This window comes from Pteronotus mesoamericanus, unplaced genomic scaffold, assembly GCF_021234165.1.
Source record: "Pteronotus mesoamericanus isolate MK-2021 breed Mesoamerican mustached bat unplaced genomic scaffold, CSHL_Meso_final contig_33, whole genome shotgun sequence".
NCBI lineage: Eukaryota > Metazoa > Chordata > Mammalia > Chiroptera > Mormoopidae > Pteronotus > Pteronotus mesoamericanus.
The window spans coordinates 556,416-577,353 of record NW_026555135.1 but is presented as its reverse complement, the minus strand read 5'-3'; the positions used below and the strand labels follow the sequence as shown (position 1 = coordinate 577,353).

Below are 20,938 nucleotides of genomic sequence, written 5' to 3'. Positions count from 1 at the left end.
TCTCGGTGGTTTTCTTGGAAAAGAAAAGATTCTCTGGAGAAGGGAGGTAAGAGGCTGAGAGAGAGAAAAGGTGTCAGACTGAAACTCCGTGTCCTGACAGTCATCACACGCACTCTGTGCGGTAGGTGCTGGGAACCAGAGGTCACATCCGATGGCGGTGGGGAGGAGGACTGAGCTAAGAGAGCTGGGAAGGGAAGAGGCGGAGCGGGTTCAGAAGGTTCAGGACAAGGTCGTGTGGCCTTTAGGACAAGTCAGGAGGATAGAGGGACCTGGGCTCGTGCAACCGGCCCCCTCGGCCGCGGCGAGGCGCCTGCACCGCAATCCTTCCGCCCCCTGCGCGCTCCAGCGCAGGGTCTCGGTTCTCCGTCAGAAGGAAGGCTCTTACCCTCCGCCCCCCAGCCTCGGTTCCTCCGCTGTGTCTGTCCCCGGCCTGTCTTTCTGAGACCGCCCCTTCGTTCGTGTCTGTAGCACTATCACTGCCCTGTGTTGTCTCATCTCTCTCCTCATATCCAAAGCAACCCGTGTTTCCGTCCATGTCTCATCCTTGTGACTTCTCTGTCTCTATGCCGCCTCCCTCTCTGTCTCTCTCTTATGCTGTCTCCTCTGTCTCTGCTTTGTCCCCATCTCCTCCCCCGCTTTTCTCAAATCCATGTTTCACCTTTTTCTCCATCTTTGTCCCTGTCTTCCTCTTGCCCCGTCTTCAATCCCCCTTTCTCGTCCATGTCTCCTCCTTGTCTCCATCTGTGTACCTGTATCTGTGTTGTCCCTTTCTCTTCCTGTCTTCGTCTCTGTCGCCTCTCCTGATCAACGTCCCCATCCCAGGCTCCGTCTCTTCCTCGGCCCTGTCTCCATCCCCCTCCTGGGCTGCCTCCTCGGTCCCCGCCGGGATGTAACCTTGCTGGGGGCGGGGCCGAGGGGCTGGATCAGAATAACTCGGTTATCTGGACGAATTGAATTAACTTCTTCACACGGGCGCTCCCGGGCCCGTCTCCCCTTCCTTCTGCGGGGCCGCAGGTGGGGAAGCCAGGGAAAGGGGTCGAGACCTTCCGGCCTGGCACGATGCACGAAGACCAAAGGTCTGGTCTGGATTGCGGCGGGATGGGGACTCTAGTAATGGGGCCCCGCGCAGCCCCGCGTTGAACCTCCTGAGCCATCAGAGGGCCGCGGGGATCTTTCGGGGTGGGAGGTGGGGTCCGGGTGGCTGGGGGCGTGGCCTAGGCCGCCCGGGCCCCGCCCCGAGGAGCTCGCCCCGCCCCCTCCGCGGGGTCCTGCGCGTTAAAAGGCGCGCGGGCAGAGCAGGGCTGCACTTGGCGCTGCACCCAGGTAGAACGCGGCCGCGACGGGGCGGGCAGACTCGCGGGCGCTCAGAGCCGGACTTGGGTCCTCGGCGCCTGGCGTTCGAACCCCATCCTGACCCGCATCCGGTCCGGGACCCCGACCCTGACCCGGCCCGGCCCGGCCCCCGTCCTCGCCCCCCGGGCCGATGGACTACTCCTACCTCAATTCGTACGACTCGTGCGTGGCGGCCATGGAGGCGTCCGCCTACGGCGACTTCGGCGCCTGCAGCCAGCCTGGCGGCTTCCAATACAGCCCCCTGCGGCCCGCCTTCCCCGCGGCCGGGCCGCCCTGCCCCGCGCTCGGCTCCTCCAACTGCGCGCTTGGCGCTCTACGCGACCACCAGCCCGCGCCCTACTCGGCAGGTGAGCCCAGCCCCGGCCCAATCCTCCCTCCAAATCGTGCGGAATCCACGGCCCCTTCCCTACTTGGAAAGTGACTGAGACAGTCCTCTATAGCCGCCACCGTCCCTGGCTCTGGCCAGACCCTCCAATGCCCTGCTGGACCCCCAATTCCCCTGTAAGACGGGGTTACCCTAGGCAGAACTGAACCCCACCCACTTATTCTTCCCAGCTACTACACCCCTATCCCGCGCTCTCAGAGTCAAGGAAACAGACCGCTGGTTCAGCCCCAGGCCCCTTACCAGGCCCTCCCATCCCCACCTGCAAAGACTGACCACCAAACCTCTCAATCGCCTGTATCCTTGGAAGACGCTCCAGGCTCAGTTTAATTAGATCCCTCCCATCCTTATCATCCCCACCCCATTGTATGCCCGATCCCCAGCAAAGACCCTTACAGCAGCTGAGCTTCCCAGATGAAAACCTTCCTAGAGCCCCAGAACCGTCAGATCCCTCCTGCCTGGCTTTGGATCCATCCCGCCTGTGCCCGAACCCTCTTCCTCCACTGAAACCCACTCCGTGACTTGAAGCAAAGTGTGCCCAGGTTATTAAGCCACTTTCATTTTGCCATTTCCCCTGGAGACTCTCCCAGCCAGAGTCCTGCAGAACCCAGAAGCTTCCCCTAAAAGCCCCAGACCTCTTGATCCAAGTCCCCATCTGAACCCCCAGCCTCATGGAGCCTCTCAGCCATCCCCATCCCTCCGATTACAGTCCAGTCTGCCCCACCCAATGTCTTTATCTCCCTCCTTCCTGAGACGACCACTGGGACCCAAGTAGGAGACGGGAGCCTGCGGTTGGTGGTAGGCAGGAATGGTGAGATGAGGGCCTGGATTTGGAGAAATGAGATCCAGAGAGATGAAGCCAGAAAATGGAACAGGGATGGGGAGCTTGGGTTCTCTGGGCCCGATGCAGATGGGGCATGGGGAGATGGAGAAAGAAAACGGGGAGACGGGCACCAGAGAAATGGGGTTCTACGATGGGGAGGTAGGGGCAGCTATGGAGAGATGTGAGCCAAGATGGGGAGTTTGGGGACCCTGGGAGAAAGGGAGGTTCAGGGTTGGGGACAGGAGATGAGAACCAGGTGGTGGAGACAGGAAGTATGGGAAATGGGGACGAAGGAAGATGGAAACAGAGGAGGAAGATGGGGATAGGATGCAGCATTGGAGACCAGGGTTAGAGGAGAAAGAGAACTAGGGAGACAGGACAAAGACGAAGGATACTGGGAACCCCTGGAAAATACAGAGACCTGAATGAGGGTTAGAGAGAGGGATAGAGAGACAATGTCAGAAACATTGTCTATGGGGCAGCGGGGACTGGGATGGGGTAGATGGGAGACAGGGATGAGAAGAGAATGAGGGGGAAGGGTGGGACCAGCTTTGGGGGAGCTGGGGCACAGAGAGGGGTGCCTGGGAGGAAGAAGAAAGTCAAAAAGGAGATGGAGGAACCTGGGTGGGGAGAAGCAAGGACACTTCCCAAAGGTCACCAAGAGGATGGTCCAGAAGGGGAAAGTTGGAGAGAGATGTGGATGGCGAGATAAGGAAGAGAAGCGGACACCTGGAAGAGACTGGCATGTGAGGTGGAGCTGAGGCCTGGGAAGGAGAGAGATGGTGGCATAGAGGGGACCAGGTCCCTACAGCACGGAGAGCCTAAGGCAGGACTGAAAGTAGACCCAGGCAGGGGAGTTTCAGTCACCAGCCAAGATCGAGGACTGGTTACTGGGGAGCTGCTGAGACCGGTTAGGCAGCCGAGGCTAGGGTCGGAGGGCAGGACCTGAAACTGGGGGGTGGAGCGGGGTAGGCGGGGGGAGGCGGGGTACTGACTGAGGGAGAGAGACGCTGATGGGAGGGTCTGACGGGTTGGTAGGCTGGCGCGAGGTGGAGGGCCAACGACAGGTCGGCGGCCTTGACCGGAGGGTCAGATTCTGGTTCCCTCGCTGCTGCTTTTGGACCTCACTGCGCCCTGTCCGCCTTCGCCTCTGCCGGCTCCAACAAGGGATAGCGAAGACGCTCCATCCGAGGCTGAGAGGACGAGGCCCAGGGGCCAGGCCAGGGGCGGGAGGCGGTGAGCGGTCCTCTCAGGGGCAGGACACAGCAAGCTGAGCGCGGCCCCTCACGCTCCCATCCTGGTTACTCCCCCTCCCGCGCACACCCGTAGTGCCCTACAAGTTCTTCCCGGAACCGTCGGGCCTGCACGAGAAGCGCAAGCAGCGGCGCATCCGCACCACGTTCACGAGCGCGCAGCTCAAGGAGCTGGAGCGTGTCTTCGCAGAAACTCACTACCCGGACATTTATACGCGGGAGGAGCTGGCGCTCAAGATCGATCTCACTGAGGCTCGCGTGCAGGTACGTGCTTGCGCGTGTGTGTACGGGAGTGTCTGCTCGAAGAGGGCTGGAGGTTATTGCCCCACACCTGTGGGGCTGCGGGACAGAGAGGCCTCGCTTGGCGGAGGGCAGGTATAGCCTGCCGGCGGGCGAACTAGGTAGGGCCAGGGACCTGATGCAGGCGGGGGTAGTTGGGCAGGAGAGGACGGTCAGCCTGGAGAAGCGGCGGGACCAGGACCTGGCAGACCTGAGGCCCTCTGGAAAACTGAGCTGGTCAGACCCACGATTTCCCTTCTGTCCCCCTGGTAGGGCCGGGCATTCAGGGTGGTACTTGGGAAGCCAGAACGGAGGCCGAGTGGGTAGAGCGGAAGCCCCAGCAAGGTGGAGTGGGGGGTGGCCGGTCAGCGCCAGGTCCTGTCCGCAGCTCTGCAGCTGTGAAGCTCCTGACTTTAGGGAGCCCGGGCGCAGGGCGGAGGAGAGCCGTGTCGGGGCGGACTCTGATGTCTCTCTTACAAATCTGAGTACAGATGTCCAGCTGGCCCGCCTTTACTGGAGACAAAAGGTTTCTCCTAGTGCCCTAAGCCGCTCTCCGCCGCCCCCGGACACACCGGGCGGGTATCCGGAGCTTCTTGTAGGAGGGAATGGGTGACAGGACCGTGGGTGCAGAGGAGAGCCAAGGCGGCGTCCCCTCCCGCGGGGTCCACGGGGGAGCGGATCCCAAGGGGAAGACCCTAAGGACCTGGAGGAAGAGGCAAGTGGAGGAGGAGAAAGGAGGAGGGCAACGAGCTGCGCGGCGGAGGGCAGAGGGACCACGTTCGGAAGCCTGACGGTCATCCTGACCCGGCCCCTTCCGGACCGAAGTCTCCCTAGCGCCTTGCGGCCCCGGGCTGACCGGCCCCTGTGCCCGCAGGTTTGGTTCCAGAACCGCCGGGCCAAGTTCCGAAAACAGGAGCGAGCGGCCAGCGCCAAGGGTGCGGCGGGCGCGGCTGGAGCCAAAAAGGGCGAGGCGCGCTGCTCGTCCGAGGACGACGACTCCAAGGAGTCCACGTGCAGCCCCACGCCCGACAGCACCGCGTCGTTGCCGCCGCCCTCCGCGCCCGGCCTGGCCAGCCCGCGCCTGAGCCCCAGCCCGCTGCCCGCCGCCCTGGGCTCCGGGCCCGGGCCTGGCCCGGGGCCACAGCCGCTCAAGGGCCCCCTGTGGGCCGGCGTGGCAGGCGGTGGGGGCGGCGGGCCCGGCGCGGGGGCGGCGGAGCTGCTGAAGGCCTGGCAGCCGGCAGAGCCGGGGCCCGGGCCCTTCTCCGGGGTTCTGTCCTCCTTTCACCGGAAGCCCGGCCCCACCCTGAAGACCAATCTCTTCTAGCCGCTGGACTCTGGAGGATCCGGGCTTGGCCCCAGAGATGCCCCTGCCCCTCCAAGACCTGGCTGAGTCCCTCCCCACCGCGGCCGCCTGCCTGGAAGGCCCCATCCCTCCCCACCTCCCACCGTGTCTCACCCCTACGTGTGCCCTCCCCGGTTTCGGAGACCAAGTCGGGGGCCGCTCTTGCCCTCGCCACCCCCACCCAGCAGAAAAGGTGGGGTACTTTTCACTGGGAACCCCTCCCCCAGCAGAGCCCGGAAGCCCTTCTAGCACGTCTTTCTTTGGAACCGGGATCAAGTAACTGCCTGTCCCTAACGGTGCTTGAACGCGAGGGTCCTCAAGGAGGAACAGCCGGCTCTTCCCCTCACCTTGCAGCAGGCTCGGTCACTCCTCAGCTTGGTGACCAGCTGGCTGTGCCGCCCTTCAGGCCCCCCCCCCCCCCCCAATGCAAGGGAAGCCAGAATAAGCCGCAGCCTGAAGGATCCCGCCAGTTTGTCCCTCTGCTTCCTCCCACTGGAAATCAGTCTGGGGCAGAGGGTAGGCCCCTTAGAGGAGTGGAGGGGCTGCCAGAGCAATGGGACAGAGGGGTTTCCTCTTGACTTTTCTTTTTGTTGTTGTTGTTGCTCTTTTCCTTTGAAAAACTTGTAATTTATTGAGGTGAGTTTTGCTCAATCCAAATAAAACTTAATTTATTGAAGACATCGTGCTGGTAACCCCTCCAAGTACCCAGGATGGGGATAGGCTGGCTGCCTTCAAGAGCTGGGTCTCCCGCATCACCGGTGCGGACCGAGGCTGCTACGCATAGACCAGGAGGACACAGCAGGAACTAAGCAAACTGGCACTTTATGGCAGAGACTGACCCCCCACCCCCAACAGGCCCCAATAATATTAAAGTGCCCGCCCTCCCTAGACCCACACAGAAAAGCTTAAATAAACCCCAGCCCGGTTCTCGGGCTATTCCTTCATTTCCGGATGGGCACCCCAGAGTGAGGGTTGGGGAGAGGTCCTAGCTGAGCCCCTCTGGCTGTGGTTCAGGTCAGAAGAAACAGTGGTGAAAGTGGGGACCCAGACGTACCCAAATGGACCCTTCGTGGCACCCGTGGGGCTGAGGAGGGGTCCGGAAAGGGAAGAGAGCACCAGAATAACCAAGGTTCTTGGTAACCACGGCAACTGATCTCCGGTGCCCAAGGTGTAAAGGCGAGGTGTAGGATGTCCTAATTAGGGCATCACAAATGATTGGGCAGTGGGGAACTCAGATCCCCCAATAAATATGCAGAGAGGTACTGCCCCACCCCTCACAACTTGGCAACTCCGGGGTCATGGCTGGGTCCTCGTAGGGGGGAGGGAAGGGCGCTGAATTTGCAGCTCCACAGTGCCACGGCTATCACTTGCTGAGCTGCAGGGTGTCCAGAAGGAGGCGTTTGTGAGCCGGGTCCTGCACCCCAGCCTCCTCCAGGTCCTCCTCCGTGATGTCGCTGTAGGAAGGTGGGAGAGAGGCTGGGAGATGGGCAAGGTGGTCCGGAGGGCCCCTAGCTCCCCTCCCCGACCCTGGGGACCAGCCCCACCCTTACCTGAGAAACTCCAGGTCGTCCCAGCCATTGTGCACCAGGCCTTCCTCATAGCGCTCCAAGCCGATGGCGCGCAGCCAGGCGCCCATGCCGGCCTCTCCCAGCCCCGGGGGCCGCCCGCTCTGCGGGCAAGGAGCCTGAGGGAATAGGGCATGTCAGGGGGAGCACTGAGGGTACCCACATACACAGAAGCACTGAAAGACTGCCACATTCTACCATGTGTCATGGGGTAGGGGGAAGGAAGGCAAGATCTGGGGCTAGTCCATGTGGTCCCCAACTCCCCTGGTGCCCAGCCCAGGGTAAAGAGGACACCAGAGTGTTGAATGGAGGGGTAACAGGATACTGCAGTCCATGGGCAAGCACACAGCTCACACAGGCAGCCACCCCTGGTCCACACACCTCCTCTGCCAGGTCCTCCTGGATGCTCTCCCGGATGCGAGGCGGAGGGAAGCTGAGGGGCCGGCCGTAGTCTGAGGGCAGTCCCCGGGGCGGCTGCAGTTCCAGGGGCCCTGGCAGGAGCACTGAGCGGCCAGGCCCGGGAGGAGCGTAGTCCACTTCACTCAGCGTCTTGGCCATCTGCAGCACCGAGCAGGAACGATCGTCCCCGCTGGCCACCTCCCCCAAGAAAGTGTTGGCGGATGAGGGGCCTGGGGGCAGTGGGGGTCTTGGATGGGCTTTGGGGGGTGGTGGGCCACGGGCCTCACCGCCACTGCGGCCCCGGAGCACTGGCAAAGGATCCAGATTTGGAGGCAGGAAGATGGCCGAGTCCGGCAGCGGTGGGGGTGGAAAGTCTGGAGGGGGCAGTGTGCCCCCCGACTCCTCATCTGATGAGCTCCCCTCTCCCACACGGGGAGGCCGGTGGCGCCCAAGCTGCAGAGCAGGTACTGTGATGGCCACCTTGTTCTTGGTGGTCGGTGGGACGGGGGCCCTGGCGGGTGGAGGTGGCTCTGGGGGCAGCAACTGGTGTGGGACCCCTTCAAGGACGTAGTAGGCAGGGTTATTGAAGCTGTTCTTGGGTGGGGGAGCTGCCACCCCTTCAGGCTCTGGAGCCCCCTCTGGCTTCAACCTGGGTTAGGGAGCAGGATAAGTAAGTCAGGACACAGAAACACAAAGTGAAGGTAGTGGGTGCTGTAGAAGGAAAGCCAGACTGGGAGTCAGCAAGACATGGTCCCCACTCCTAGGCTTGCATGTGATCTTGAGCACATCGCTTTCCCTCTCTGGCTCTTGCTGCCCTTATCTCTAAAATCAGAGAACAGAGAGAGTTGAATGAATAACACCTAAACTTCCTTGTCTCACTGAGATTCTCAGATCTTTTATGACTTTGTAACTTTGAAACCTGAGCTTCAAGGGGTGAAAACAGGTGCCAGAAGGCAGGGCAATACAGGCCTTTAATGAGAATGACCAGCCCGATTTGGAAAAACCTCTGGAGGCATCTGAGGCGGATCTAGGGAGGAAGGTTACTCAGGAATGCAGGTTAGTTTTACAAAAGACTGAAAATGAAACCAAGATGACTGCTAACAGCTGAAGATGAGTGAAAAAGCACCAAACTGGACCTACGAGTTTTTATTTAAGTTCAAGTGACACTGGATATAATTAGAAAGCGAGCCTCGCTTTCCCACAGAACACTAGTTCCCCAGCATATTAATGCTTATTGTATGGAAAAGAAGTTTCCTGGACTGTTAGGTTTGAGAAACTATATTCAACAGAGTTGAAGACGGGTTTCCTTCCTGTCCACATGTTCAGAGATTTTTTTTAATATTAATGTGTACTGCGAATACCTAAGAAAAGAATCTAGCAAGAACCATTTCACAAACTCATATGACCACAAACCCATTTCCAGGGTGTATACTTCGCAGGACAGCGCCCCACTGAAAGCACAGGGGAAATCCCGAGCTGAGGCATGCCCCTTCTCCACTCAGGAGGCTCAAACTCATTCTGTTTACGTGGAGGGAGCTGTTGCAGAAACAATTTCGAATTCTATTTTTTAAGGCAGAATCGAGAGAAAAGGCTGACTCTGCTCCCTTTGACTCAGAGAGCCACACCTAAGGGAGGCCGGTCTGGCCAGGGTGGCCATGGGCATCGGGCCCTGGCACCTCTGGCCGCGGGGCAGCAGAGCACCCAAGCAGCAGACAGTCCCCAGGCTGGCCCTGAGAGCCGAGCACAGTGATGGGTAAAGTGGGACAGGGGCCTGATGGGCTCCTCTCTCACCTGGGGCTCAAGGGCTCCTCCCGGGGAACGGCTCGAGGTGGCGCTGGTGGCCTCCCAGTTGGTGGTGGTTTCTCTGGTTCTTCAAATAACTTGGACAGCGGGCAGGAGGCCTCTGTGGGGGCTGGCTTTCGGCTCCCTGACCTGCCAGGGGTGCACAGGGCAGGGCAGATGAAACAGGCTGACCAAAAGCCCCCAGGCAACCCTTCACTCGGCACCCAACACAGCACCAGCTCACCTGGGCTCCTGGCTGCCTCGGGACACAGATGGAGCTTTGCTCTTTGCTCCTGCCTCATCCTTATCGATGCTGATCCACTCTGGGGGAGAAAGGGAAAGGAGACTCAGAGGGAACCTGAGGTCCTGGGTCCCAGACACCCACGGACCCTCCAGCCCTTTGCCAGCTCCTCCTCAGGGCGGGCCCACTGCCAGTCGTGGCCGTAGAACTCCCAAACATCATGCTCCAGGGACTCCAATACGCCCTCCCCGCACCCCCGGGGCCTGCCCTCCTGGACCTGCCCACACCACCTCATCTCAGGCCCCACGCCCCTCCCAATGGAGCCCCCACCGTAGAGTCGCTCACGGGTGCCCAGGCGCTCTGTGGGCACCCGCACCTTCATGGAGCCACGGATGTTGCCTGTCTCCTCGCCGCGGTGGGACAGGAAGGTCAGGAACTGCTGGGCCGTGCTGCCAATCATGGACTTGAGCGCCACCACGCACTCCCCTGAAAGGCAAACCAACAAACTGCCAAAACTTTCTAGGCCTCACCTCGCTTCCAGTGCCCCATGGCATCCCTCACGCCTCACCATAGGATTCGTAGCCGTCCATGGACTTGACTGTGAGCAGGAGGTGCTGGTCCTGCAAGTATTCGATGTCGGCCAGAATTGGCTTGAGCTGGAGAGAGGAGGGCACAGTGAGGAACAAGGCCCCCCACGCCCTCCTGCCCAACACCATCCCCCCCCTACCCCCAAGCTCATGCATGATCTCTCCCACTCAACTCAGCTGCCTTGGGAAAGACCCTAAATCCTTAAATAGAAGACACAACCGTGCGTAGCCCTTTCGAAGCACATAACAGCATTGGAACTAATTAATGTATTAAATGAATGAACAAACTGTAAATTGGTTCCATGCCCCCCAAATAAAGCAAACACCCTCTCTTTACTCGCGCTCACCCCCTGCCCCTGACATGCACACACATGTGCACCCTGCCAGCTCCGCCTGCCCTCCCAGGCAGGCCCTCAGTGCACTTTGCCAAGCCCCTCTCTCTGCCCTCACCCACAAGCCCAGGACCTGCGTGCAGCCTCACCGTGGGCAGCTGGCGTGAAGACCACTGCACTTTGAGAAAGTTGATGTTGTCACTGCTCTGGGCATCATTCTCGAAGCTCTTCTTGTACTCTGGGGTGGAGGTGGGAAACACCCAGCTGAGTGCCACCTCCCAGCCACCCTTCCCCCGACCAAGGGGCTGACTGCCCTGGGTACCTCTGGCCTCCCACCCCCCTTGGCCCACTCCAGCCCCGGGCCCTTGCTGACCTTCCAGGCAGGTGGAATAGAACTCAATGAAGAACTTGGTGCGGCTGGCTGTTTTCACAATGGCCTCGATGCTCTCAAACTCAATGTAGGCCTGGTCTGAAGTCTTTGAGAGCCCTGAGGGGCAGAGGAAGGAAGGCAGACAGGAGGGCTGAGAGGGTGACAGGAGGAACAGGACCGAGAGACTGAGCCCTGGGACAGGAAGTCAGGGGTCCTGGCAGAGCAGGAAGGAAAGCCAGGAGCGGCCATCCCAAGAAGCCAGTAGGGAAACGCCAAAGCCCAGACCCTGAATAGGGGCAGACAGACCACCCAAGGATGAGAGGCGATCTGGGAGGGGGTCAGAATCAGAACCAGGATCAGAATGCCTCAGGGACTGCCCACCAATAATCCACCACACCACTAGGCACATTCAGGGGCACACACGTGGCCCCAGGCAGACGCAAACACTCGACACACACACACACACACACACACACACACACACACACACGGACGTGTACCTCTTACAATAACCCAAGCACAGAGACACCCTCACACATCTTATTCAGAAACGTTCCTGCATGTATGTGTACATGCACACATATATTCAAACCCATGCATATCCCAGGTCTCCACCTGTACCTACCCAGATGTATGCCATATTCACCCAGAATAGTCACCTTTCTTGGAGATGAATTGAGAGGTAACTCCAACCTCAAATGTCCCAAACACAGGGGAATGGTCACTGGTGACAATATCGTCAGTGCAACCTAGGGAGGGGGATAGGTCTGGTGGCTCAGGGGAAAGCTCTTTACTCAGCGCTCCCACTTCCCAAAGCCAGAGCAGAGCCAGGACAGTGACCACCCAGGACCGCCCGGCACCCTGTCTGTGAGGCTCTGACCATAGGAATTGCAGATGATGTGGGTCTCGGGGTAGGATTTCCAGAGAATCCGGTCACACCATGAAGGCACATTGGTCCGGACCTGGGGCAAGGGATGATGGCAACGTGGTCAGGGCCAGCAGCAGGGGTTTCCTCAGCGCAAGCCTCTCCCACGCCCCGGGGCCAATGAGGGCCCCCCCCCGCCCTCTCCCTTGAATCGTCATCACACCTAGCGTCACCCCTACAGCCTCAGAGGGGCCACGGGCACTGGAATGGTAACTGCAGAAGTCTACACTCTTGACCCCACAAGCACTCTCTTTTTAAAAAAAGATTTTATTTATTTTCAGAGACAGGGGATGGGAAGGGGAAAGAGTGAGAAAAATATCAACGAGCGAGAGTAACATCAATCAGTTGCCTCTTGCACGCCCCCAGCTGGGGACCTGACCAGCAACCCAGCTATGTGCCCTGACTGGGAATCAAACAGCGACCATCCAGCCATGCCGGCACTCAATCCACGGAGTCACACCAGCCAGGGTCCCACAAGCGCTCTTGGTTCACTGCAGCCCTGGGGGTCCTAAGACACACCCTGTTCCCCTCACTCACCCCAGTTGGTTTCTGCTTGTGCCAGGCATAGGTGTCCCGGGAACCCCGCTCATAGCGGTAAGTGGGCGGGAAGGAGATCTCCTCCTCACCTACAGAAGGCAGGGGACAGGTTGGGGTCAGGGTGGGGTCAGGGCTCAGGGAGAGCAGAGATCTCTGGCGCTCAGACTTCCTACTGGGCTCACACTCACTGAATCGAAGGAAGACCTTGTGCTTTTCCCGCTCCAAGTTGAGCTGGTCTACCCTGAGCAGGGGCTCAAACTCCTTCCTGCTGATATAATTCAGGATCTCCTGGGGTGGAGACACAAAGGCTGGAGACTTTCCCCTGAGCCAGAGCCAGAGGTGAGAGTCCACCTGACCCCCAGCCCAGACACCCTACCAGCCACCTCTGGGCCCTGCTTGCACCTGGATATCCATGTCCAGGCGGTAGTTGAGGTCCCCAAACCAGAAGAGGTGTGTGAAACGCAGAGAGATGTCAAAGGCACTGAGCTGGCGGTCGCCCAGTGAGAGCAGCCGAAGAATGTCCAGGTAGTTCTGGTTCCGCCTGGACAGAGGAGGGTCAAGGTCAAGGAGAGACAGAGGGGTCTTGAGTTGGGATAAGGGAGAATGGGGTCTCTGGGGAAAAGGATACAGATGGGTCATGGACTGGGATACGGGAGAGGGAACAGATCTCAGGTGAACAGGGGGTGAGGGTAAAGAGACTATTTGGGAAGGTACCCCCTCACCGGGCAGTCTTCTCATTTCCCGAGGTGAGGTGGCAATTCACAAAGCCAAATGAAGTGCCATTGAACATGAAGGAGACGCCCACAGCCCCCTTGTTTCCTGTCAGGACAACAAGAAAAAAGGGCCCAACTCACCTTCAGAGAGCTTCCACCTCTCCCTTCTGCCCATCGAAGCAGCAGTGGGAAGGTTCTCCCAACTTCCCCACCCCCCGATGCTAGACCACAGGCAGGCCCCTGAACGTACACCCACACCGCCCCTGAAGATCCCCATGGGGCACACAGCCTATCTGGGTGGCCCGAGTCTGTCTGCATGTATGAGCAGAGTCCCTGGAGATCATAGGGATCCCAAGGGTGAAGCTGCAAGGACCTACAGAGTCTGGGCAGAATTCACCCTGGAGGAGTTCTGCGCTGCAAACCGACAGACCTGGGCACTCTGCCAGGCTTCACCACGTACTAGCTATGTGGCTTTGGACAGGTCACTCAACCACTCTGGGCCTGAGTTTTTATCATCCATGAAATGGAGGTAATTATCCTGGCCTGCCTTCCTGATGGGGCCGGAAGAGATTTAGAGTATGAACACACTTTACGAAGTTCAAAGAGTTCTATATATGGAAAAGCTGAGACCTCCCAAAATGGGGAGATACTGGGCTGGAGAGGAAGCAGTAGGTGTAGGCAGAGGGACCCCACCCACTCTGCTCACCCAGAGTGTTGGCAATACCAGTCTTCACACTGGATGTACTGACATGGCTGATGCGGTTCTCGTGCTCTGGCTTGACCAGCACAGCCACCTTGATGTTCCACAGTGACTGCATGGCAATCTGGGTGGAGGGAATAGAGGCACCTCTGTCCCGAGCTCGGCCACTGTTTACAAGCCCTCCCCCCACAGCCCATACTAAATACTTTCTGGTAGGCACAGAATAGGAAGACCTGCTATCTTTTTCTCTGCGGAGCCAAAGAGAAACAGACCCTCCCATAGCACGAAGGACTCAGGTTAGTTCTCCTCAAGGACAGGCCCATGGGCCAGAAGAACGACCAGTCAAGTTGTGTTCCCCAGGGTCACCACCATGTCAAGCAGGATAGTTTGGGGTGATGTGTGAGGAGAGGGGACAGGACAAGATGACCCCCCTCACCGGGCGGTAATCCAGGTCTGTGAGCTCCTTGAGGCCCCCGCGTAGCAGGTCCAGCCATTCTCGGTCACCCACCGAGTTCTCCTGGGTCCCAAAAACATAGATGTCATGGGGTATGGCCACTGTGACCTCATCCAGGGTCTTCCCCAATCCCTTCGATGTGAACCAAGATGTCACATTTTTCGGAGGAGGCACACTTCCTGGAGGGGGAGGGGATGGGGAGCAGTCAGGCCCCTGCTCTGGAGCCTTTCCTCCCTCCCAGCTCGGCCCCCGCCCGCGGGCCTCACCCATGTTCCAGGTGCCTATGAAGACAGAGATCATGTCAGGTTCATCCTGCTTTGAGTGCTTGTTCTTCATGAGCTGCAGCAGCTGACAGAAGGCCTCCCGCTTCTGGGGGAACAGCAGCCAATCAGAGGCAGGTGAGCAGCCAGGGGACCCCCATTCCAGGGATACCCTGCTAGGTAGGTAGCAGGTACCATGAGAGAAGGTTCATGCCTGTCTGGTTCACCAGTGTATACCTCATGCATATAACAGGTGCTTAATAAACGTTCATTGAATGAGTATTTAAATCCATCCTCAGGCCACCCACTCTCCACACACATGCTCTCTGCCCTGTCAGACCCGCCCCTGACATGCCTACGCCACATGTTCCTTCTCTTCCCATCCCATGGGGTCTCCTGCAGTCCCCAGTGGCCTGGCCCGATCTGCTGCTCACCCGGGCACTGACAAAGATGAAGTCCTTGCGCTGTGTCCGGTCTTTCTCCTTCTCAAACACAACACCCAGCTTGTTCTGGACACGCTGAGACTTAATGAGCTGGCGGACTAGGAGATGGAGAATGGGTCATACCGGCCTGTGGTCTGAGGCCCTGCCCACCCCTCCCCGGTCAGGCCCTGGCTCACTGCGGTCATGCGTGAAGGTTGTCCAGTCCTCCTGCGAGTCTCGCTGTCTCCTCAGCAACACTAGCCGCCCACCCTCCACATCCACGCTCAGCGTGAACTTCTGTGACTTCCCAATCTTGGTCAGATCACCCAGGGTCACATCCAGCTTCACCTGCAGGTCAAGAGGTAAGGAGATGCTGAAAAAACCTGGGGACAGGCAGCAACCCTTTCACCTCCAGCTGTCCTTTGACCCATGAGGCCCCACCTGGTACCCCCTGCCATGTACCTCAAAGGCCTGCACAGGGATGGTCTTGGCCTTACGTGTGCATGGCTGCAGCGGAGCCGGGGGTGCAGTGGAACTTATGTCTTGTAGGGCCTTCAGGGCCTGGAGGACAAGGGCAGGGCAAGGTCAGGGAACACGGGAGAGCAGGGGACAAAGTCAGAGGGCTGCAGCTAGGAGGGGCACAGTTGAGGTGGGGTCAATGCTAAACTGTAGATTCAGAATCGAGATCAGTTAGTGGTCAGGGACGGGTGGGTGAGGGGTCAGAGGTCAGGTCACCTTTTTCTGGATGCCTGACAGGAAGTCCTTTAACACTGACAGCTTCAGTACCAGGCTCTCTAGTTCCTGTTCCCCAGTCTGTGGTGGGTTCTGCAATGAGAAAGAGTAAGGCTTGTACATGAGGCCGCCATGAAGAGGGCCCCCAACTCAGCCCCAGAACATGAACCCCTTCCCCAAAGATCTCCCTATAGTCCCACCTGTTGCTGCAAAAGGCGGGTCACCATGGGCGAGCTCTGCTGGTCAAACACCTTGGACAGAATTTCCAGGCCAGAAAGGACCTTATCCACCTCACTAGGAGAGACATCAGGTCAGGAGAACTCCCCACCTCAGTCCAGTTACAGAGAAGGGGGGCTCCAGCCTCCACCAGGAGGACACAAGGGTTCAGATGAGGAAAAGTCAGGGGGTAATGGCTGGTTGCCTGTTCAGGGCCAGAGGTCAGAGGTCCAGGCATTTGTGCAGCAAGGGGGAGCTGGTGAGGACAGGTCAGAGGGAAGGGCGCAGGGCATGGTGTTGCCTGTCCCAGGTACCTGTGCAGCCTCCGGCACGAGGTGGCGAGGGTGCGGGTGAGGTGGGGCAGGTTGCTAGCTCCGCTCCGAACAGCCTCCAGGTCCAGCCCGTAGCTGCCCTTCAGGTACTCATGCGAGACAGTGCTCAGCCCATTGGGAGCACTTTGAGGAGGGGTTAAGAAGTCAGTAGAGGCCTTGCTGACCTTATCCCCGCACCCCTACCCTATCTCTAGAGGAGACAGTACTGGTAATAATCAGAGTGCCAAGGATCAGGGGGTCTGTCTCCGGGGCTGAGACAGGATGGGGGCCCCTGGGGGTGGGGCTGGGGCTTCAGTCTCACCACCTTTGGTGAGAACACAGTTCTCAGAGGAGAGAGGGACTTCCTGCTCAGTGCAGGGGGTTGGGGTCTTACCTCTCAGCAGCCGGAGTTGTGGGGGTCTCAGGGGCTGATGGGGGGCTGCTGGGCCCCATAGAGGCACAAATGCTGGTGGAGCCAGAGCGTGGGGGCAGCGGGGGCTTCTCATCCTCCCCATCTGTGGACAGGGGTCAGTGGGGCATCCATCTGGGCCTCCCGCCCTCAGTGAGGTATGGGGGAATGCCATGGCCATCAGAATCTTCCAAGGAAAGGGGGTAAAGGGCCCTGGCATCATGGCTTTAGGGAAGGCATGTTGAGAAAGTGGGATGGAAAGGAGCAGGTAGTATTTAAACATGGGGTAGGGCGGGGATTTGCACACTGCACACCGGGTGGCACCTGAGGCATCGCGGTCATCTGGTGGGTCTGGCTCTCGCTCCCGCTCCACAGGCAGCAGCAGGGCACACACGAGGCCCTGGTTGGGCTGGGCATACAGGCCGATGAGCTCGCCGAGGGTCTGGAAGCGGCGCACAGGCACACCCTGCGAGGTCTGCAGGCAGCAAGGGTGGGAGAAGGGTGAGCCAGCCAATCCCAAGCCATAGGCTGGAATCGAGATCAGGAGTGAGGGTCCGAGAACCTACCTGCACAGCCAGGAAGTCTTCCCCATCAGGTAGAATTCGATATGTGTGCACATGCTTCTGATACCTGATAGCAAGGCAGAGGTCATAATCTGTCACTCCCAGGCTAGCATCTAAGCCCCAAGGTAACTTCTCATGTTGCCACTGGGCTCAGCCCCCAGCCCTTTCAGCTTGGCATCCCTAAAACCATTTGCCCAGGCTGCACAGGGTTAATGATGGGGCTAGTCCTCATCTATCCCACTAGTGTCACCAATGAGCAGGAATCCCCACCCCCCGCCCCAGACCTATGTAGTCTCCACAAGCAACAGGCAGCTCTTTTGTGGCCTCCACAGCTGTCTAAACAGGCCCTCTGGGCTCTGGTACCAGTCTGGGCCCCCCGCCAGATTAAGAGTCCTCAGAAGCCTGGGTAACCGCTGTTTGCATGCATGGGCGATGTGCTAACACACGTGTGCCTGCTGTCTGTGTTTACGTTGGTGTCTAGCTCTGCTGTAGTTAGCTGTGTCTGAGGCAGTTTTGCTAGAGGGTGTGGGGGAATCATCCTAGGGATTTCTACCCCTTCCCCAGACACCAGAAAAGTGGGATGACCTAAAGGGGCCTCCTATGGTAGACCCGGGCCTCTAGGAGCCCCAAACTGAGGAGGGGCAAGAGGGGTGCCGACAGATGGCAGCAACAGCTGAGCAGGTGACAGCTGAGCCAGGCCTGGGTGGCGCAGGCCATACTCAGTGGGCTGGAAGACTCCCTCTGCAGCCACACCTCAGGGTGGCCTTGCCTGAGGGAGTCATCCAGGCCCGTGTGTATCAGCAGGAGGGGGTGTTAGCACCAGAGGGGACTAAATGCCAGTTTAAGAAGACCCTATATATTGGCCACAGGGCCATCCCTTCCCCTCAAGTAGGCCGCCTTTGAGGGCTCTCCTGGCTGCCAACCAGACACAAGACATGCAGGTATCTGTGTGTGACTGGGTGTGTTGGTTTGTGGACTGCGAGCCTCTGTTATAACAATAGTAGCATCCCATTAACAGAGCCCTGCCTCTATGACAGGCCAGGTACTTAGTACAGATGTGATCTCACTTAATCTGCACCTTTTGTGGTAGGTATTATTATCCCCATTCTCCAGAAAAGGAAACTGAGGCTCATAGACGAAAAGTGATTTGCCTAAAGTCACAAAGCAAGTAAAAGGCAAAGTTTAAAGCCAGGGTAGGGGCCAGGGGCTGTATCCTCACTGGCTGGTCGCATTGCCTGTGCCTTTTGGGGCAGGGATGTATCCTGAATGTTACCCATCTACACGTGGGTGTGTATACAGGTATGCAAGAATGGTTTTGATCACCCATCCCCAGGCCCCTGAAATGCAAGGGGTCGCCAGAGTCAGCTGGTAAAGCTGAAGTACCCCCACAGTGATCCTCACCCCACCCATCTCCTCTCCTGGCAGTGGAGCCAGGATTCTTCCCCTCCTGGGATAATAACTGTTCCTCACCCAGACACAGGCCCAGCTGTCCCCCTCCCACTCAACAGCTGACCTAACACCTGCCTCCCTCCCCTCCTAATTAGGGAGTATGCCTCACAGGGGGCTGGGAGGCAGGGCTCTAGGATATTCATCTACCTCGGCTGTTCCTCTTTATCTTCCTGGCTGAGCCTCAGGTTCACTGCCTACATCAGGGTATCACAACCTCGGCACTACTGAGGTTCCGGACCTCATCATGCTTTGTTGTGACAGTCGGTCTATCCTCTGCTTATAGGACCGATAACAGCATCCCTGGCTTCTATGCACTACATGCCAGTAGCACCAACCAAAAAATGTCTCTGGACATTGCCACATGTCCACTGAGGGATAAAATCAACCCCAATTGAGAAACACTAGTTTATGCTAATGCACCCCCCAAAGATGCGAGAACAGAGGGAGAAGAGATAGAAAGAGAGGAGTTTGGAGAGTTCATGGGGCTAAGAAGGAACATGAAACTAGATATAAACAAAGCAACCCTGTGGCTTCCCACTCACCACCTCCCACTCCTGAGGCCCCAGGAGTCCAACCAGTGTCAGAATGAGTGGCGTGCAGAGTAGCTCAGGCCGAAGATTCCAGAACTAAAAGTTTAAACTCATCCCAAGACCACCCCCATGCATGGCTGACGGGTACAGACACAGGACCAGGCCCACTTAGAGAGCTGCCAAGTCTAGCCCTACACTCAGCACACATAGCTCAGGGCTAGGGCAGCTGGGAGCCAGGACACACACACTCATTCATTGATTCATAGAATAATGGCATGGCCCTATACAGCCTCACCCTCTTCTTCTCTACACCACCCTGCCTCCCAGCCACAGCCATGAACAGCCAGGCAGGCCCCAACCTCAGTCCTGGGGGCACAGCAAGGCCACCTAAGGGAGCTGCTGACCATCCTCCCACACTCCACCAGCCCCTCTATGCCTACTTCTCAGACACCCAATCTCTGTATAAACAGCACTGCACACAACCATGCAATGCACATCCTCACCCCTCCAGCTCTCTCTATCTGGATGGTGAATGAGGGGGTCTGCCAGAAACTCCTTGCATTTTTCCCTCCTACAGCCACCCTGGCAGCAGGACCGCACTTACTTTGCTTCATCTTCCCAGAAAATGCCCCCAGACACACAGCAGGAAGGAAGTACTCCCTGCATCCTTCCTCAGCTTCAGCATAAAGCCAAGGCCCCACTCTGGGGGGCGCTGGCGTCCCATTGTCCCAAGCCCTCCCCACACACTCAAGGAACCCAAGACTGCGCCCCCGCCCGCCGAGAGCCCCAGCGCCACTCACAGGACACAGAGCGCGAAGGCGCCTGCCACACTCTCGCTGTCTCGGACCAGGAAGCTGCCATCGCGGCCTGCCCGGGCCAACAGTTCCTCGGCGGCAGCGCGGCTCAGGTCTCGGTGGTACCAGGCAGGGGCCGGGATGCCCAGTGCGCCCCCCGGCCCGTTGCCCCCAGGGCCCAGCGCCCCGCTCGCCGAGGCCATGGCCGGTGCAAGTCTTAGCGCCGCCCGCGCCCCCCGCCCCCCGCCATACCCCCAGCACGCAAGGGGCTGAGGCTGGGGCTGGGCCCGGGCCGCGGGCCTGAGGATCGGCGAGCCGGCCGAGCAGGGGATCCGGGCACCGCTCTCTGCCGTGCAGTCCGCCTGGTTCGCCGCGCAGCCGCCGCCGCCTGCAGCGCCAGCCTCAACTTGAAGAGAAAGAAAAGTTTGTTCAGAGGCGGCGGGGGAGGGGCAGGAGCGGAGCGCAGAGCTGGCCGCCGGCCTCCTCTCCCTCCGCTAGGCCCACCGCCCCGAGAGCCCTTGCCCCAAGCTCTTCCCGGCGGTGTTGATGCCCCCGGCCCCCACATTCCCGCCGGACCCTGGACTCCCCAGTCCCCACAAGGGTCCTGCCCCACCATCATCACCCCGAGGACCTCCAACCTATACGCCCAGAGACACCTAAGTCCCCCCATTCTGCTCCCCGACAGTTCGGGAGTCCCAGCCTCATCCCCTGAGAATGAGTTTCCTTCAATAATCGCACTATGACCCCTAACTCCCATAGACGTCTGATTCCACCCCAAATCCTTTTCATTCGGCTCCTCCCATAGCCTTGCAGAATCGCGTTCCCAAAACCCGCGAAAGACCCCACGATGCACTTCCTCCCACGCTCTCCCTATCATCCGAGCGGCCCCGACCCCCAACTCCCATAAAATCCAGCCCCCTGTAGACCTGAACCCAAAACTCCACCGGATCCAGCCCCCTACAAACCCTGTGGGGGGATCCTCTCTATAGAGATCCGATTCCTCACAAACCCCCAGACGACGTCCAGTGCCCTCGAAACCCCACGCACCGTCCCTGGTAGCCCCTCTCAGCCCAGGCAAAGCCCTTCCCCCCTCTCAGCCAAGTTCCCTGGCCACTATCCACCATACCCGCAGGCCCGGGCCTTGAGGGGTTCAGCAGTCCGATACCAGCCCCGTCTTGGAGAAAGTTCCCTCAAACCCGTGGGCTCCCGAGCTCT

The 20,938-nt window shown here is 59.1% G+C and overlaps 2 protein-coding genes across 2 annotated transcripts; one reads left to right on the top strand and one right to left on the bottom strand.

The window, feature by feature from the left end:
- Positions 1–1,483: 1,483 nt before the first annotated feature.
- Positions 1,484–5,414, top strand: PHOX2A (paired like homeobox 2A). Its single transcript, XM_054576138.1, has 3 exons — positions 1,484–1,700; positions 3,888–4,075; positions 4,965–5,414. Exons 1-3 carry the CDS (start codon positions 1,484–1,486, stop codon positions 5,412–5,414), a joined length of 855 nt encoding a protein of 284 aa, XP_054432113.1.
- A 681-nt stretch (positions 5,415–6,095) lies between these two features.
- Positions 6,096–19,934, bottom strand: INPPL1 (inositol polyphosphate phosphatase like 1). Its single transcript, XM_054576223.1, has 28 exons — positions 19,730–19,934; positions 16,954–17,017; positions 16,712–16,862; positions 16,373–16,493; positions 15,982–16,122; positions 15,652–15,745; positions 15,455–15,544; positions 15,182–15,280; positions 14,917–15,067; positions 14,732–14,838; positions 14,304–14,406; positions 14,020–14,216; positions 13,590–13,707; positions 12,893–12,989; positions 12,573–12,711; positions 12,359–12,458; positions 12,171–12,259; positions 11,589–11,670; positions 11,368–11,457; positions 10,712–10,825; positions 10,488–10,576; positions 9,988–10,075; positions 9,750–9,905; positions 9,423–9,501; positions 9,188–9,328; positions 7,379–8,045; positions 6,983–7,116; positions 6,096–6,886 (listed from the first exon to the last, which is right to left on the bottom strand). The coding sequence occupies exons 1-28, from the start codon at positions 19,924–19,926 to the stop codon at positions 6,796–6,798; spliced, it is 3,789 nt and encodes a 1,262-aa protein (XP_054432198.1). The 5' UTR covers positions 19,927–19,934; the 3' UTR covers positions 6,096–6,795.
- Positions 19,935–20,938: the final 1,004 nt, after the last annotated feature.